Below are 20253 nucleotides of genomic sequence, written 5' to 3' on the forward strand. Positions count from 1 at the left end.
CTTGGTCTCTTTCTACGTTCCAGTCTTTTTCTAGTGTTGTGTAGGCACTGGGGGAAGATCCTGACAGGAAGCCAGTTGGAAATGAAAAATGTAACTTGTAAGAGTCCTAGCCCCAGCATCACAAAACAGAACTGAAGGGTGGATTTGAAGTTGAGAGACAATGCCAGAATAATTGCAAAATGTCTTTTTTTTCCGCTCAGAATTACATATATTAAAAATCTCTTAAGCTCAAATTAGTCAATAATTACATAAACAAACCAAGATTTATTTGGTGAAAGCAAAAAATAAAAAGTCACCTGAAATATTTACATTTCTAAAAATCTAGGCTTTTTTAAAAAAAAAATGAAATATTGGCTTTAACATTGGTTTAGCATTATTTATTCATAATTAAAAATTTTCTTTTCTACCTTATTTTAGTATCAGATATAGAAGGTGGTGATGGACTGCAGCTCAGAAAGGAACATACTCTCAGAATATTTGCTTACATCAATTCCTGGACACAGAGGTATGTATTCTTAAGTATGTTGAAGATGACTTTGTGATTTGTATTTTAAATTTGCTTTGTCATCAAGTTTTCCTTTTAGGATGTTGGGTTATATACCGTTAGTCATAAAATGACAATTTATCAATATATATATATATATATATATATACATATATATATATATATATGTATATATATATATATATATATATTTTAAATATATATTTTATTGATTTTTTACAGAGAGGAAGGGAGAGAGTTAGAAACATCGATGAGAGAGAAACATCGATCAGCTGCCTCCTGCACATCTTCTACTGGGGATATGCCCGCAACCCAGGTACATGCCCTTGACCGGAATCGAACCTGGGACCCCTCAGTCCGCAGGCCGACGCTCTATCCACTGAGCCAAACCGGTTTCGGCACAATTTATCAATATTTAATAAATATCTTCTTTCTTACTCATTTATGGTTTTGTTTTTAAAACATTAAAAAATAAAAACTCATTTTTTCTTTAACCCCCTTTTTCATTATTAACACATGTGGATGTGGTCAAAATTCTAAAAATTATTTTGAGATGTTAAAAAATTGTTACGGCATAGCTAAAGACCTATAACAAACTTAATCCTTTAAAAAAAATCACTAACTTGATAGATGACACTTTGACCGTTCTGGAAACCACTTGCTATTTGTTCCTTTCCAATTATGTATACTAGATCCATTTAAAAATAATATATATAATGAAAAATATAGAGAATAAAACTTTAGGGAACACAATAATTAAAACAACCAAACTTTGTTTCAAGTATTTGCAAATTTTTGTTTGACATGATTTTAGTTGGTTATGGCTAAATATTGTTTTCTCTTGTGTGCCTATCCTGTTTAAACTTCTTGGTCCTTCTAAAATTTTTATGGGTAGAGAATATTTGAGGTACTGTGTGTGCAATGATTAATGAACATATTAACTGCAGTGATAACATAAATGAGCATTCTGAAGCACATGGAGTAGCTGATGATAGTTTATCAGAATAGTTTAATTTCAAAAAAGCATTTCCTGTGCGAAAAATACCTTTTCCATCTTTTCCTTTTGTCAATAAAATTAGAAAAAAAGATTGTAGATTTTCGTTATTTGAAATTTATGTGTTGTCACTATTGGCATTTCTTCTGAGTCTCAACCTGAAATTTTTTTTGACTTAAGTTTAGCAATGGTTGTTGTTCCTTTCATTATGGGTAAAATAGATGATTGGATATCTTATAATACTAATACATTAATGCATTAAAATTCACATTAATAGCAAAAGGATTTGAAATGTCATTATTTGAGTCAGAATTTTGAATTTTTTGTAACTATATTTAGGTGGCAACATGTGATACTAGGATAAAACCATACTTTTAATTTCAGGATTTATAGTGTGCCACTAAATAAAAATGAAATTCAGAGAAATGATATTTTACTAACATCTCGCCATTGATTATTGGTGGAGCTGGGTAGGAGTTACATTTTTGCATTTGTAGTCCACTTTTTCTTTTTAATATATTTTATTGATTTTTTACAGAAAGGAAGGGAGAGGGATAGAGAGTTAGAAACATTGATGAGAGAGAAACATCGATCAGCTGCCTCCTGCACACCCCCCACTGGGGATGTGCCCACAGCCAAGGTACATGCCCTTGACCAGACTCGAACCTGGGACCCTTTAGTCCACAGGCCGACGACGCTCTATCCACTGAGCCAAACCGGTCAGGGCTGTAGTCCACTTTTATCTTAGATGTTTACTCTTAATCCCTGTATCAGGAATTTTTAGCCTGAAGTCTATGGATAGGAACTATAAAGGAAATTTTGATATGCACAATTTTAGACATTAATTTTTAGGTTTCATTAGAATATCAAAGTGTTTGTCCCAAACTGTTAGAGATGCTCTCTGCCTTTATCTCATTCTGCTCCAGCACGTAGTGGTTAAGAGTATGGCTTTGGAGCCACATAGATGTGGATTCCAGTCCTCCTTTATCACATGTGTACTGGATGATTATGACAAATTAAATAGCTTCTGTAAGGTGTAAGCTCCTCCCCATTTGTGAAATGGTAATAATAAAGCAAATACTATCTTAGGTTGTAAAGAAACAAAGTGCTTAGCATAGTATCTGACGAACTTAATAATAAACCATGTATTTTAGTTAAAACTATTAACGTTTATTTTAGGAAATGAAATATATATTGAAGAGTACATAGCTAAAGCGTGAGAAGTTGAACTGAAAATGAAAACACAGTTTGTAATGTTTATAATTCTACTTACATGATAAGTTATGAAAAGTTTTTAGCTGGTAGTAAAAAGTACCAAAAAGCAGATGGTTACATTCTGTCATGCTGATAGAAGAGAGATAATAAAATAGTCAGTTGGATCACAGTGCTTTGTGGTAAAATTTTTTGCCTATTCTCCTGTCCTTATTCCCACCTATATCACCCAGTTTCTTTTTTGGGCATCAGAAAAATATTGTTGCCTATATTAAGACTAAAAGCCTGGTGCACGAAATTCAGGCATGGGTGCAGTCCATAGGCCTGGCTGGTGATTGAAGCACTGGTCGCCGTCTGCGGGGCAATCGTCGGGGTGGTTGGGCTCCCACTTGGCTCCCTTGGTGTCTGGGAGCCAGGCAGCAGCCCTGTCTCCTGTCGCTGCTGCTGGTTGCCATCTGCAGGACAATCAATGGGGTGATTGGGTCCTGCTTTCACCCGCCTTGTCTTGCCACTGCCTGCTCATCTGCTCCACCATCCCACCATGGACCTGCTCTCGCTGGGGCCCATTGGGGCTGGCAGCACCTCCACTGCCGCCTGCTGCCAATGCCGTGTTGTCAACGCCCACCATGTTCCATGCCGCCCCCTGGTGGTCAGCACATGGTCAAACTCCTGGTCAAGGGGACAATGCATATTATGCTTTTATTATAGAGGATTGTGAGTAAATGGCTACTCACAAAGCAGTTATTCTACAAAAGAGATTTTAAATTTGGGGGCCCATGACAGTGGAAGCCCATAAATATACCTTAGTGCATTAATGAACCCATGGCATTTGATATAAAATGTTCTTTATAGGTTTTCTGGGAGGAAAGTGATAACAGCTTTCATAAGATTATCAGTGGTCAAGGATAATATTTTTAATGTATTGAATATAGGTAAAATAATTTTTGTTTAAAAACAGTATGTTAAGCCAAACCAGTTTGGCTCAGTGGATAGAGTGTCGGCCTGTGGACTGAAAGGTCCCAGGTTCGATTCTGGTCAAGGGCATGTACCTTGGTTGCGGGCACATCCCCAGTAGGAGGTGTGTAGGAGGCAGCTGATTGATGTTTCTCTCCTATCAATGTTTCTACTGCTTTTATTTTTCATTGTTCTAATAAAATTTTCATTTTATTTTATTTAATACTAGAGGCCCAGTGCACAAAAATTTGTGCACTCGGGGGTAGGGGGGTCCTTCAGCCCGGCCTGTGCCCTCTCACAGTCTGGGATCCCTCGGCAGTGACCACTTGATGGCTTCGGCCTGCTCCCCAGGGGATTGGGCCTAAGATGGCAATCAGACATCCCTCTGGCAGCCCGGCAGCCCTCGGGGGATGTCCATTTGCCAGTGGGAAGTAGACCTAAGCTGCAGTCGGTCATCCTTAGCACTGCTGAGGAGGTGGGAGAGGCTCCCACCACCACTGCTGTACTGGCAGCCATCAGCCTGGCTTGTGGCTGAGCAGAGCTGCCCCCTGTGAGAGCGCACTGACCACCAGAGGGCAGCTCCTGCATTGAGCGTCTGCTCCCTGGTGGTCAGTGTGTGTCATAGTGACCAGTCATTCCCAGTCTTTCTGCTGTTATGGTCAGTTTGCATATTACCCTTTTACTATATAAGATAGAGGCCTGATGCACGGGTGGGGGCCAGCTGGTTTGCCCTGAAGGGTGATCTGGGTCAGGGTGGGGGTCCCCACTGGGGTGCGTGGCCAGCCTGGATGAGGGGCTGAGGGCTGTTTGCACTGGTCACACCCCTTTCAGGGTGGGGGTCCCCACTGGGGTGCCTGGCCAGTCTGGATGAGGGGCTGAGGGCTGTTTTCAGGCTGGTGGGCTACTGAAGTTCCCAGCCTCTTTTTTTATTCTTTTAGTTTTATTCTGGGATTTATTTACCTTCTATAGCTGTCACTGGAGCTGAGAGCCTGCTCCAGCTCTGAGGCCATTGCCAGCTGAAAGCAGGTATCTGGGTTTGTTTAACTTCTATAATTGAAACTCTGTTGCCATCACTGGCCACTCTTAAGCTCTGAGGCCCCGCTGGCTGAAAGCAGGTACCTGGGGTTTGTTTAGCTTCTATAATTGCAACATTGTTGCATCCGGAGCTCGCTGCCGCTGAGCGCGGCAGGCGGGGATGGATGGCTTCCTCCATCACTGGAGCAAGCAAGCCTCTTGCTCGATCGACTTCAGCTGTGTGGTTGCCGGCCGCCATCTTGGTTGGCAGGTAATTTGCATATCCTGCTGATTAGACAATGTGAAGGTAGTGAAGTTACGGTTAATTACCATGTTTCTCTATTATTAGATAGGATGCCTTTATTGATTTTTAGACAGGAAAGGAGAACGAGAGAGAGAGAGAGAGAGAGAGAGAGAGAGAGAGAGAAAGAAACATCAATGAGAAAGAAACATTGGCTGCCTCCTGCATGGCCCCCACTGAGGATCAGGCTCCCAACTCAGACATATGTCCTGACTGGGAATCGAACCAATGACCTTTTTGTTCATGGTTCAATGCTCAACCACTGAACCACCTGCTGGGCTAAACTTTATTTTTTAAAACAGTTTGGAAGCTGTTGCTTTTGCATAGGTTAATGTGTGTTCTCCATTGCTTAAGGATCTAACTTTCATTTTGGCATTAAAAAATTTGACCAGTGGTATATTGATATTGACTCTTTAAAATAGTGTTTTTCAGAAATTAGCTCCTAAATAAAATAACTTTTATTGAGGTTGACTTCTGTGGATCAATAGTACTTGCATGTATTCAGCTGTACCACGCCAGGGAAAACGTTAGATCCAGTGTTTTTTATTTTTAAACTAGAGTTCCGGTGCACGAAATTTGTGCATGGGTAGGATCCCTAGTCCTGGCCAGTGATCGGGGCCGATCAGGGACTTCCAGCTGGGGCCTTCCTTCCCTGGCTCCTGGCCAGGGCCTTCCTTCGTTCCATGCCGCCCCCCTGGTGGTCATTGCACGTCATAGTGAGTGATAGAACTCCTGGTCGAACTCCTGAGGGGACACTTTGTATATTAGCCTTTTATGTATATAATATAGATTAAAATTAAACTAAATTTTTATTTTTTTTAAAAATATATTTTATTGATTTATTACAGAGAGGAAGGGAGAAGGATAGAGAGTTAGAAACATCAATAAGAGAGAAACATCGATCAGCTGCCTCTTGCACACCCCCTACTGGGGATGTGCCCGCCACCAAGGTACATGCCCTTGACTGGAATCGAACCTAGGTCCCTTCAGTCCGCAGGCCAACGCTCTGTCCACTGAGCCAAACTGGTTAGGGCAAAAATAGGTTTTTGTTTTTTTTTTTAATATATTTCTTTATTGATTTCAGAGAGGAAGGGAGAAGGAGAGAGAGATGGACACATCAATGATGAGAGAGAATCATTGATTGACTGCCTCCTGTATGCCCCCTACTGGGGATCGAGCCTGCAACCCAGGCATGTGCCCTTGGCCGGAATCGAACCTGGGACCCCTCAGTCCGCAGGCTGATGCTCTATCCACTGAGCCAAGTCGGCTAGGGTTAAACTAAATTTTTAAATCCTCAACCGAGGAGATGTTTTTATTGATTTTTAGAGAGAGCAAGAGAGAAACATCCATGAGAGAGAGAAACATTGATTGGCTACCTCTTTAATGTGCCTGACTAGGGATTGAACATACAACCTAGGCATGTGCCCTGACCAGGAATTGAACTTGCAGATTTTTGGTGAATGGGACAGTGCTCCAATAAAATGAGCCAACGGCCATGGGTATCCATTAGGATATTTGTTGTTAGATGGAATTATAGAATGCAGGTTAAAAATAATTTAATTTTGATATGTAGGTTTGTTATGATTGTTTAGTTACTATTTTTTCATTTTATTAATTTAAGCTATATATATTATGGTAGGCATTTAGAAATTTTTATTACACATTTTTAAAAAATATGTTTTTATTAATTTCAGAGAGGAAGGGGGAGGAAGAGAGAGGGAGAAACATCAATGATGAGAGGAAATCATTGATTGGATGCCTCCTGCACACCCCCTACTGGGGATTGATCCTGCAACCAGGACATGTGTTCTTGGAGGGAATCAGACCTCAGACCCTCAATCCACAGGCTGATGCTCTATCCACTGAGTCAAACAAGCTAGGGCTCATTGCACATTTTAAAATGTAAGCATACTCCACTTAGGTGGGCAGAATATAACTCTTAAGTATAGGCTGGTTGATCTTAGGATGGTAAAAATAGGGGTAGGATTGAGAATAACATAAGATCAGATAGTGGAAGGGTATGAATGATATGGTATATAAATGCAAAGTAATTGGTGTATAAATTGATAGGAAAAGCCTGTCTTTTAAAAAAAGTCAATGTTTTCCTATTTCCTCAGCCCCATTTTTATTTTCAACTCTTTCAGATGTTGGTTTTGATATTAACCTATATATTCTAAAACATTATTTTGGTACTAGAGGCTTGTTGCATGAAAAGATTCGTGCAATAGGCTTTCCCTTCCCCTGGCTGCCGGCACCGGTTTTCCTCCGGCACCCGGGATCCAGGCCTTCGCTCCAGCCTGAGCCGTCTTCAAGCCTTGGCTGCCCCGCCCACCGCTCCGGGCTGGGTCGCATACGGGACGCCCGCTACCCTGGGTTGCAGATAGTAGGCCTGGATGGTGGCAGGGCAGGTGGGATGGTGCTGTCCCACCCTGCCTACAGTATGCAAATTAGCCGCCATCTTTGTTGGTTAATTTGCATATCACGCTGATTAACCAATGGGAAACGTGGTGAAGGTACGGTAAATTACCATGTTTGTCTATTAGTTTGGTAGTAGAAGGTAGTAGAATTTGTGCACTGGCAGGGAAGGGGGGTCTCTCAGCTCAACCTGTGTCCTCTCACAGATCACGCAGCCGCTCGCCCCGCCCACCCCGCCCAAGACACGGCAGGCCAGGATCTCGCCTTGGGCTGCACAGCGGGATCTGCCTGCAGTATGCAAATTAGCCGCCATCTTTGTTGGAGGTTAACTGCCATCTTAATTGGCAGTTAATTTGCATATCGCCCTGATTAGCCAATGGGAAGTGTAGCGAAGGTACGGTTAATTACCATGTTTGTCTATTATTAGATAGGATGACTTCATCTATCAATTTTTGGTATAATTGTGATATTCCTTTTCTTATATATAAAGAGGTCACCCTTACTCTTCCTCATCCTTTCAGTAAAGTTATATTAGTTCTCAGGGTAGTTAAAAAAATAAAAATACTGCTCAGTGAGGAGCCAATAATGGTTCTTGGGTTCATTTTATATCTTAACATGATATAAATTCTTATTTATCTGTTGTCATTTCTTTGGTTTCCTAGAGTTTACTGGTTTTTTCATTTGATTGATTTTCTGGGTGTGGATCACTAATTCTTCCCACACTCTCTAACTTTTCTTAGTACTAATTTTTACATTTTTATAAATCACTAAATGATCTATTTTCTTCTTTTCTCTGATCTCCCAGTCTTCTTTGGCCTTTCCTATTCCAATCTGTATTGAGTTCTTAGTAGGGTTACTAAACAGCTTTCTTCTCTTCACATCACCTTTGAAATTTCATTTGCTTTTCTGTTGTTCTGGATCTCCAGTTTCTGGGATTCCATGTTGTCATATCTATTGGTTTACTTCTTTGTTTTTTTCTGAGAAGAGTGCATGGGAAACAAATGTATTTTTAGAGCTTTCAAGGCCTCAAAATGTGTGTTCTACCCTTATTTTTATTGACAACTTGTTGGATACAGATATCTAGATGGAAAATTTTTTTCTGTCAGGACTTTGAAAATATTGCTGTATTGTATTCTGGATTCCATTGTATTGCTTTGAAGAAGTACTAGCTATTTTTATTCCTGAGCTTTTCCTTGTCATTCTTCACTCTCCCTGAAAGCTTTTAGGATCTTTGCCCCTCCTTTATTTCAGAAATTTCGTGATATGTGTTTTGGTGGGCTTTTAAGTTCTGAAATTAAAATAATGTCATAATTTCCTCACATCTAGATTTTTTACTGTGTCTTCTTGGAATTATATTAGTCAGCTGATTTTACCTCTTTTCCTTCCCATTCTTCCCATTGTCTTTCTTTGTCTACTTTGAGAGAGGTTTCTTTAGTTTTACCTTCTGAACTTTGTGTTGAATTTTACAAATTGCTATAATTTTAATTTATTATTAAATTGTGAATGTTGTATGTGCAAAAGCTATCTATAATAATAAAAGCGTGCCGAAACCGGTTTGGCTCAGTGGATAGAGCGTCAGCCTGCGGACTGAGAGGTCCCGGGTTCGATTCTGGTCAAGGGCATGTACCTGTGTTGCGGGCACATCCGCAAGAGGCAGCTGATAGATGTTTTTCTCTCATCGATGTTTCTAACTCTATCTCTCTCCCTTCCTCTCTGTGAAAAATCAATAAAATATATTAAAAAAATAATAATAAAAGCGTAATATGCTAATTAGACTGAACGTCCTTCCAGATGACATTCTGAATGAAGCCAGGGCTGCGAGGGAAGCCTGAGTCCCTGGTGCCAGAGGGAAACCGGTGCTGGCAGCTGGGGGAAGAAAGGCCTACTCTTGCACGAATTTTGTGCATTGGGCCTCTAGTATATATTTGTACACATTAAAGGGCTCTGTTTTGTAATTTGAATGCATTAATCTTTTGTTTCAGCAACCCATTATCTTTTATGTCTCAGGATATAAATTAATTAAAGTCTTTTATTTCAGTTTTTTATTTATGCATTTTATCTACTTCCTTTGAAATTAAAGAAAATATATTTTTATTGATTTCAGAGAGTAAGGGAGAGGGAGAGAGAGATAGAAATATCAATGGTGAGAAGAAATCATTGATCTGCTGTCTCCTGCAAGCCCCACACTGGGGATCAAGCCTGCAATCTGGGCATGTGCCCTGACCTGGAATCAAATAATGTCCTCCTGGTTCATAGGTCAACGCTCAGCCACTGAGCCACAGCAACTGGGCTGAATTTCTTTTTTTTTTTTTTTTTTTTTTTTTTTTTTTTTTTTAAATATATTTTATTGATTTTTCACAGAGAGGAAGGGAGAGAGATAGAGAGTTAGAAACATCGATGAGAGAGAAACATCGATCAGCTGCCTCCTGCACATCCCCCACTGGGGATGTGCCCGCAACCCAGGTACATGCCCCCGACCGGAATCGAACCCGGGACCCTTCAGTCCGCAGGCCGACGCTCTATCCACTGAGCCAAACCGGTTTCGGCGGCTGAATTTCTTTTTACTGCTTGTTTTGATCTGGCTTTGGTGTTGAAGCTTTTCCTGGAAAGTCTTCTTATCCTTTTCTGTCCCTCCATGGTTAAGAGAGGCCACTGAAAGCCTGGCTGGTGTGCTTCAGTGGTTGAGCACTCACCCTTGCTTGAAACCTTTTATTTCACTTCTTTTCTTTCTGCATTTTATCTACTTCCTTTGAAATTAAAAAAAAAATATATAGTTTTATTGATTTCAGAGAGTAAGGAAGAGGGAGAGAGAGATAGAAGCATCAGTGATGAGAAAGAATCATTGATTGGCTGCCTCGTGCACATCCTCCACTGGGAGATTGAGCCCCCAACCTGGGCATGTGCCCTGACTGGCAATTGAACCGTGACCTCCTGGTTCATGGGTTGGTCCTCAACCACTGAACCATGCTGGCCGGTCTCATTTTTGTTTTTTAAGATTGATTCCACAGTCAGTTATCAAGCAGTTTAATGCTCATTTCCTGACAATGAATTTTTATGGTAAAATTGACTGGCCTTTTGGCTTTCTTAACCCAAATCTGACTTCAAGATTTTTTGTGAGGGAGGGCAGTTTAGAATATTTTCACAAAAGAAACGTATTCAAAGGTATGGTGCTTTGAACTTGGTTTTCCTAAACCTAAAGGAAGAAGCTATTCGTCAGGAAAAAACTTTATTTTTCTTATATAAATTGCAATATTATAGAATTTTAAAACTGGAGGAGGCCTTAGAAGTAAAATCCCTTTCATTTGCTACTGATAAAATAGGCATGATGTATCATTTAGCTTTTTCTGTGTAGTAGATTACTCCAAAAGTAGTGTTTTAAGGCAATAATAAACATCATCCTCACAGTTTCTATGGATAGGAATTTGGGAGTGGTTTTAACTAGTCAGATCTGGCTTGGATTTCCCATAAAGTTATACTCAAGATGTTGGTCAGGTTAGTCATCTCAACCTTGTGTGGGGCTGGAGCATATTCCAGATGGGCTCACTTTCATGATTGGCAAGTTGTAACCTGTTGTTAGTGTGAGACCTCAGTATTTTTCTTATGTGGACCTCTTCACTCTTTGAGTGTCTCACAACATGATAGCTGGCTTCCCACAGAGTGAGTGATCCAAAAGAGAGCAAGGCAGAAGTGGCAATGTCTTTTATGACCTACTCACAGATGTCATACACTGTTATTTCTGCCACATTCCATTCTTTAGAAGAAGCCAGTCATTAAATCTGGTCCATATTCAAGGGGAGGAAAATTGGCCTTCACTCTTTAAAGGGAAGAATATGTGGCCATACTTTAAATCTGCTACACTTGAAGAAATGGGATTATTTCTACATGGTCACACAAGGAGTTGGTGATCTATTTGGATTACAATATAGATGTTTTGATAATATAACTAGGTGAAAATTATAATAGTTACTTAACTGTCATTCATTATTGGATGCAATTATTATAACCTATTTCTTGTGTATCACTTGTTGATTCAACAGACCCCTTTGATTATTTACAATATGCTAGGCATTGTGCTACTAACTAAACTTGTCTAAAAAAATTAGGCAAGTATATTAATTACTGACTCATTGTTCACATTTATTTTTATATATTGTTTTGTGTGTGTGTGTGTGTGTGTGTGTGTGTGCGATGTTCCTAAACTCTTGCTCTACCAAATAGGGTAGGAATGCTCCTCCCAAGTAGACTTCAAGCAAATTATTAATTTTAAAATGTGGGCTTTAAAATTGACAACAAAACCACTTTTGTAAAATAAGCAGCTTTACTAATAAGGCATATTATTATAACCTGTTTTCCTGTTATTTACTGAGCATAAAATGAGTACTTGGTTCTTAGAGAAGCAAAAATATTTGCCACAATTCTTATCCTTAAATAGTTATTTGTATAGAAGGACAGGTAAATGCCTACATAAAATTGAGATGATAGCTGTCCACTTAATACGGTGACTTTTTATTAACTAAAGTACCAGTTTTTTGTTTTTTAAAAAAATGTATTTTATTGATTTTTTACAGAGAGGAAGGGCGAGGGATAGTTAGAAACATCAAATCAGTTGCCTCCTGCACACCCCCCACTGGGTATGTGCCCGCAACCAAGGTACATGCCCTTAACCGGAATTGAACCTGGGACCCCTGAGTCCGCAGGCCGATGCTCTATCCACTGAGCCAAATTGGTTAGGGCTAAAGTACCAGTTTTTGATGTTATGCTATCTAAAGTTATTATGGTGCTACTTAATCAGGAAGGAGGAAATAAAAACCATTTAGAAAAATGTATTTTAGTATTTGCTTAATTTTTTATATTGTTATATATAATTGTTACTTCTCTAGGAAGTATTGATTAATTTATTTTTTTCCCCTTACAGGCAATGTCTATGCTGCTTCAAGGAATATAAGCATTTGGAGATTTTTAACCAAGTAGTGTGTGCACTTATTAACTTAGTGATTGCCCAAGTTCAAGTGCTCCGGGACCAGCTTTGTAAACATTGTACTACTATTAACATAGATTCCACGTGGCAAGATGAGAGTAATCAAGCAGAAGAACCACTGAATATAGAAAGAGAGTGTAATGAAGGAAGTACAGAAAGGCAAAAATCAATAGAAAAAAAATCGAACTCTACAAGAATTTGTAGTGTGACTGAGGAGTATTCTGATCCTTTTAGTTTATGGAGTACAGATGAGAAGGAAAAACTCTTACTATGTGTGGCAAAAATTTTTCAAATTCAGTTTCCCTTATATACTGCTTATAAGCATAATACTCATCCTACTATAGAGGTATGTAAAAATAAGTATTGTGAATTTTAAGTAATACTATGTTAGTATATAGTTGTCAGTTTCTAAGTTATGAATATAAAGACAGTTATTGATGGAAAAATATATAAAAATTACTATTATAAAAATAATTCCAGTTTTCTTTAAACTGTTCCTGTAATACTTATATTAAACATTTGTTCATATTCCTATTAAGAAAGGATATATACATTGCAGTCATAAAAATTGAACTGTTCATTGATGATCTAAATATTTTGCTGATGTGGATCTATGCTGTATTGTTAGTCTTTCAAAAGATAATGATTGGGAAAAAGAAGCACATAGAATTTTGAATTTCATTTTTAGAGGTATAGGTAGTAACAGAATTTGAAATGGTCTCAGTCAAAAAAGTAACTATTAGTCTCTATATATAAAGAGCCAGGGTTTGTAATGTCCAAAACGACCGAAGGGACGACCAAATGCTAGGCTGCATGCGCAGCAGGCTCAGGTGGGCGGGGACTGGCGAGTGGGTGGAACTGCTGACTTCTGGAGAGAGACTGGGGGGGGGGTGGGGGGGGGTGGCAGGGCTGATCAGCAGCTGCCCTGGCTGCTGGTGAGGCCTGGAGTGAGAAGCAGGGTCTGATCAGCAGCCTCTGTGCAGCTGCTGATCAGCCCTTGCCTCTCTCTGGCCTCTCCAGTAGCCACACCTCTCCCTCCCTGCCCCCCCTCCCACCTCCCCACCCCCTCCCCAAAGATCAGCAGTTCAGCCCGCTCGCCAGCAGCCTGAGGCGGCTGCTGATCAGGCCGGAGACGCTGGCATAGAAACCGGTAAGAACCTAATCTGGGTGAACTGCTAAGGCAGAACCTAAGGTGGGGCTGAGGAGAGGTTTTAAAAGGGCAACAGCTGTTTGGTGTAAGATATAAAAAAGCGGTTCAATTTTTTAATGACCTGTTTGGCAGTATAGTGCATTTGGCTGGCTATCAGTCCAGATATAGGGATTATGTATTTTTGTCTGCCAGGAGCATCTCCTCCTGCTGAAAAAGGCTTTTCCCCCCCATTTAAGCAATCCTATCCTACATAATCTACATAATATGCTAATTAGACCGGGTCGACCAGCCATATTCTGGACTTCCGACTTCCTTCCATGGTGGGGGGGCCGAGGCAGAGGCAGTTAGGGGCGATCAGGCCAGCAGGGGTGGGCAGTTGGGGGCAAGATCAGGCTGGCAGGGGCGGGCAGGGCAGTTGGGAGCGAGATCAGGCCGGCAGGGGAGAGAAGTTAGGGGTGATCAGGCAGGCAGGCAGATGAGCGGTTAGTAGCCATTGGTCCCAGATTGTGAGAAGGTGCAGGCTGGGCTGAGGGAACCCCTCTTCCCCGGTGCACGAAATTTGTGCACTGGGCCACTAGTTTTAAATAATAGTATTTTCTTTTGTAACGTAAGATGGCTTGACTCATTCTATTAGTAATATTTTTATAAGCCCTTCTAAAGAGTTTAGTAACTCATCTTAGGTTTCTAATTTAGATAATGACATTTCTTTCTAAATGTAGTGAAAATTGAGATAGTTACGTGGCAGTGCATAATATTAGTTGTTTAAAACAATAGCGATTTATTACTACTCATGATTCTGTGGGTTGGCCTGGCAATTCCTTTGCTGGTTTTGTGTGTCTCATTTATGCAGCTGCATTCACTTTTGAGTGTTTTATGGTCCAACTTCCTTTCTGACTTTTGGTGCTGGCTGTTGTCTAGGCTGGGCAGCAGTCACCAACCTGTGGTTGCCTGTCATGTTCCACGCCACCCCCTGGTGGTCAGCGCACATCATAACGATTGAGCTCCCACTCTCCTGGTTGAACTCCCGAGCAATTTGCATATTAGCCTTTTATATATATAGATCATTGTTATAATCCTCACCTGAGGATATTTTTTTTAATTGATTTCAGAGACAGCAAGAGAGAAACATGTATGTGAGAGCTAAACATTGATTGTTTGCCTCTCATATACACCCACCCAAAATGTATGGGATGATGCTCCAACTAACTAAGCCATGGCAGCCAGGACTCCCCTTAATATTTTTGAAGGATGCTTAAAAAGCTTAGATGGTTATGCCACCATTTATTTAGCCATCCTATTGATACCTAAGTTGTTTCTAATTTTGAGATGTTAAATGAATAATTTCTGTGAGTCTGATTACATATACATTTTCTAAATGTTTTTTTTTTCCTAAATTTTTATTGACTGCAGAGCGGAGGGGAGAGGGTTAGAGAGAGAAACATTAATGATGAGAATCATTGATTGGCTGCCTCCTGCATGCCCCTCACTGGGGATTGAGCCCACAATCTAGGCATGTGCCATTGGCCAGAATCAAATCCAGGACCCTTTGTTCCACAGGCTGATGCTTAATTCACTGAGACAAACTGTGCGTGTGTGTGTGTGTGTAAGTATATATATTTTACTGATTTCAGAGAGGAAGGGAGAGATAGGAACATCAATGATGAGAATCACTGATCAGCTGCCTCCTGCACGCCCTCTACTTGGGATGGACTCCACAACCCAGGCATGTGACCTTGACCAGAATCAAACCCAGGGCCCTTCAGTCCACAGGCCGACGCTCTATCCACTGAGCCAAACTGGCTAGGGCTAGAGTAATTCTTCTAAAAACACTTAATATGGTTTTGAAACTGTGCTTTGGAATTCTCTATGTTTTGTAATGTGCTTTCCATACATAAAATTTAACTACCCAGAAGCACACTCATCCATTGTTAGAGTATAAGCTGGTAAGGCCATGTTGAAGGGCAATTTGGCAATGTACATCAGCATTTAAAATGTACATTCCCTTTGGTCCTGTTCATCATTTAGTCAATTATCCTAAACAACTAATAAAAAAGATATATATACGTGTGTGTGTGTGTGTGTGTGTGTGTGTGTGTGTATATATATATATATATATATATATATATATATATAGAAAAGAATTACTCCAATTCTTTAAGGAAAGATTTTTGTTTAAGATAAATAATGTATACTACATCGTATAGAAATATTTACTTGGAGAAGAGTTAACATATACTTTAGAACTCAGTCATATTAGCTTTAATTAGGAATACCACTGTTCATGATGAGAAGCAATCGCAAAAAATGAGTTTTTATAAAATCAGTCTTTAAAAAATTGTATTTTGTAAGGGTTGTCATTAAGTAGTGTGACCTAATTGTATTTACTTTTTTTTTTATACACTCAGGATATATCAACCCAAGAAAGCAACATATTGGGGGCATTCTGTGATATGAATGTAAGTTTTTGCCTATTTTCATTCTCAGTTTTATGGAAAATTTTGTGGTTGTTCCCCCCACCCCCATTTATGTGTTTTGAGTTTATTTTTATGTATGATCAGTATTTTTCCAGTATTGATAATAAAATAAAAATCATTCCTGATTTAGTTTTAAAATAACATTTTCTTTTTTTCCTCAGGATGTAGAAGTACCATTGCATTTGCTTCGTTATGTATGTTTGTTTTGTGGGAAAAATGGCCTTTCTCTCATGAAGGATTGCTTTGAATATGGAACTCCTGAAACTTTGCCATTTCTTATAGCACATGCATTTATTACAGTTGTATCTAACGTAAGTGTTGTTTGGAATTGGTTTTACCCTTGAGTATAATGTCTAGATTTTAATAACAAATTTTATGTACAGTAAAGGCAGGTTTTGAGTGATTTGTATGTAGAATAACTTTTTTTTTGCTATATTTAAAAAAAAATTGAGTACAGAAACCTCCTTAGAGTACTTTTTTTTCATAGAAAGGGTCAAGATCTCTTTAATTTGTATACTACCTTCTTATACTAACAAATAACCAGAATTAAAAAAGAATTCATTAAAATCCAGAAAGCACTTCTGTGGTCTTAGGGCAGCTGTGACAAAGGTATCATAAACTGTGTGATGTAAAACAATAGACATTTATTCTTTCATGGTTCTGGAAACTAGAAGTCATAAATCAGGTGTCAGCAGTTCCTTTTTTTGGAGGTTCTTTTTTTTTTTTTTTTTTAATTAAATCTTTATTGTTCAGATTATTACATTTGTTCCTCTTCCCCCGCCCCCCCATAACTCCCCCCCTCCCAGTTCCCACCCCACCCTCCGCCCTCACTCCCCACCCACTGTCCTCATCCATAGGTGCACGATTTTTGTCCAGTCTCTTCCCGCATCTCCCACACCCCTTTCCCCCCCAAGAATAGTCAGTCCATTCCCTTTCTATGTCCCTGATTCTATTATAATCAACAGTTCATTCTGTTCATCAGATTATTTATTCACTTGATTCTTAGATTCACTTGTTGATAGATGCATATTTGTTGTTCATAATTTGTATCTTTACCTTTTTCTTCCTCTTCCTCTTCTTAAAGGATACCTTTCAGCATTTCATATAATACTGGTTTGGTGGTGATGAACTCCTTTAGCTTTTCCTTATCTGTGAAGCTCTTTATCTGACCTTCAGTTCTGAATGATAGTTTTGCTGGATAAAGTAATCTTGGTTGTAGGTTCTTGGTATTCATCACTTTGAATATTTCTTGCCACTCCCTTCTGGCCTGCAAAGTTTCTGTTGAGAAATCAGCTGACAGTCGTATGGGTATTCCCTTGTAGGTAACTGAGTTTCTTTCTCTTGCTGTTTTTAAGATTCTCTCTTTATCTTTTGCTCTTGGCATTTTAATTATGATGTGTCTTGGTGTGGTCCTCTTTGGATTCCTTTTGTTTGGGGTTCTCCGCGCTTCTTGGACCTGTAAGTCCATTTCTTTCACCAGGTGGGGGAAGTTTTATGTCATGATTTCTTCAAATAGGTTTTCAATATCTTGCTCTCTCTCATCTTCTGGCACCCCTATAATTCTGATGTTGGTACGCTTGAAGCTGTCCAAGAGGCTCCTTACACTGTCCTCACATTTTTGGATTCTTTTTTCATTTTGCTTTTCCGGTTGGGTGTTTTTTGCTTCCTCGCATTTCAAATCATTGACTTGATTCTTGCGCTCCTCTGGTCTGCTGTTGGGAGTCTGTATATTATCCTTTATTTCAGTCAGTGTATGCTTAATTTCTAGCTGGTTCCCCAATATAAGATCGAGGGTCTCATTAGTTTTCTTGTAGATCTCATTAAGTTTATCGGCGGCTTCTAAACAGTTCTTGAGAGACCTTAAAAGTGTGGTTCTGAACTCTATATCTTTCATTGACAATTTTGTCCTGTTTCTTTGTCTCCGCATTTTGTTGTGCTTCCTTGGTGCACCCCCTAGTGGTCTTTGTGCACAGTCTTATAGTTAAATCTTGATTGTTGTAGCTAATTCCAGGGAGGGTTTGACCTCTAGGCCAAGTGGCTATGAGAATCAGCTGTGTCAGCAGTGAGAGAACTTCTGTCCTCTAGGGAGGTGCTAATCTAGCCTTTGCCTGAGGCTATCCGGCAAATGCCTCTGTGCAGGGCTTGGGCGGGGCGGGTCGCACAGGATCAACAGGGTGGGCCAGAGAGAGCAGTTATGTCTGCTCTCAGTCCTGTCCCCAGGGGCTCTGCCTCTCTGAGTCCCAGCACCCGCTGCAAAGCTCGGAGAGAAAGCTGCACTCGCTCTGACCAAAGCCAGACAGTCCCGCTTCTCCCGTTTGAGTCTGGGTCCCTAAAGACTCGCCTGTATCTGGAGCTCAGAGTCTGCGACTCCCTCCCGATTGAAAACGCCAACCGTGCCCTCCGCCGCCAGCCCGCTCCGCGCACTCCGCACCTCAGAATTTGACTTCAGCACTGCGTCTCCTCTGAGTGTCCGTATGCGTTTCTCTTTCCTCCTAGTTGTAGGACTTCCACTCAGCCAGCGTTCCTGTGGTTCTGGGTGATGTCCCTTCCGTTTTTTGGTTTCACTTTTGAAGTAGTTGTTCAAAGCAGCAAACTCCGGCGTTAACCTATGCCGCCATCTTGGTTCTCCTTTTTGGAGGTTCTTAAGAAGTATTTGGTCCTGTCTCCCAGCATCTGGTAGTTGCTTGCAATCCTTGATGGTCCTTAGCTTATATAGAGATGTATTACTGCAATTTCTGCCTCCATCTTTACATGGCTTTCTCCTCTGTGTGTTTGTATCCAAATTTCCTTCCTCTTGTAAGGACTCTAGTCATTGAACTAAGGTCTACCTTAATCCCATGTGACCTCCATATTACTTGATTATATCTTTAAAGCCTTCTTAAAATCTGTATTATAATAAAATTGAATTTGTATAAATAATTGAATTTAAGTTGAATAGGTAAATTTAGCCATTTACCTCTTATCTGAAATAATAAAAGACTAATATGCAAATCGACCAAAAGGCGGAACGACCAGTGGCTATGATGCGCACTGACCACCAGGGGGTAGATACTCAACGTTGGAGCTGCCCCCTGGTGGTCATTGTGCTCCCACAGGGGGAGTGCCTCTCAGCCAGAAGCTGGGGTCATGGCTGGTGAGTGCTGCAGTGCTGGCGGGAGCCTCTCCACCTCTGTGGCAGTGCTAAGCTGTCAGTTGGATATCCTCTGAGGGCTCTGAGGGACCCTCTCCCCCCAAGTGCACGAATTTCGTGCTGTGGGCCTCTAGTCTGAAATACAGCTTGCTATTCATCACTTTGAATATTTCTTGCCACTCCCTTCTGGCCTGCATAGTTTCTGTTGAGAAATCAGCTGACAATCATATGGGTACTCCCTTTTAGGTAACTGTTTTTCTCTTGCTGCTTTTAAGATTCTCTCTTTGTCTTTTGCTCTTGGCATTCTAATTATGATGTGTCTTGGTGTGGTCCTCTTTGGATTCCTTTTGTTTGGGGTTCTCTGTGCTTCCTGGACTTTTAAGTCTATTTCTTTCACCAGGTAGGGGAAGTTTCCTGTCATTATTTCTTCAAATAGGTTTTCAATATCTTGCTCTCTCTCTTCTTCTGGCACCCCTATAATTCGGATGTTGGGACCCTTGAAGTTGTCCCAGAGGCTCCTTCACTATCTTCATATTTTTGGGTTCTTTTTTCTTTTTGTTTTTCCGGTGGGGTGTTTTTTATTTCTTCGTATTTCAAATCTTTGACTTGATTCTTGCGATCCTCTAGTCTGCTGTTGGGATTCTGTATAATATTCTTTATTTCAGTCAGTGTATGCTGTATGCTTAATTTCTAGTTGGACCTTTTTCATATGCTTGAGGGTCTCAGTAGATTTATTGAGAGTCTCACTAAATTTATTGGCGGTTTCTAGAATATTCTTGAAAAAACCTTATAATCGTGGTTTTGAACTCTATATTCAGGTGTTTGCTTTCCTCCATTTCTTTCATTTGTGACCTGTTTCTTTGTCTCTGCATTTTGGCTGCTTCCCTGTGTTGATAGAGTGGCTTTCTCTGCTAGGTGTGTTATACGGCTCAGTGGCTCAGCCTCCCCAATTACCTGAGGTGGACACTCTTGGTGCACCCCTTCGTGGGCTGTGTGCACAGTCTTGTTGTAGTTAAGCCTTGATTGTAGTTCGTATCACTGGGAGGAATTGACCTCCAGGCCAATGGACTGTAAGAATCAGCTGTGTCTATGGTGGGAGAACTTCTTTGTTGGAGACACCCTTATG

At 40.3% G+C, this 20253-nt stretch overlaps 1 protein-coding gene across 3 annotated transcripts in view; it reads left to right on the forward strand.

Moving 5' to 3' along the window:
• USP34 (ubiquitin specific peptidase 34) overlaps positions 1-20253 on the forward strand; it is a 241144-nt gene that overhangs the window by 34532 nt on the left and 186359 nt on the right. For all 3 annotated transcript variants that reach the window (XM_081100602.1, XM_081100603.1, XM_081100604.1), the window contains exons 2-5: positions 418-505; positions 12311-12719; positions 15929-15979; positions 16159-16308. In XM_081100602.1, coding sequence (XP_080956728.1) covers positions 418-505; positions 12311-12719; positions 15929-15979; positions 16159-16308 — 698 coding nt within the window. The remainder of the gene's footprint in view (positions 1-417; positions 506-12310; positions 12720-15928; positions 15980-16158; positions 16309-20253) is intronic.

Source organism: Myotis nattereri (assembly GCF_964212035.1).
Source record: "Myotis nattereri genome assembly, chromosome: 10".
Lineage (NCBI taxonomy): Eukaryota > Metazoa > Chordata > Mammalia > Chiroptera > Vespertilionidae > Myotis > Myotis nattereri.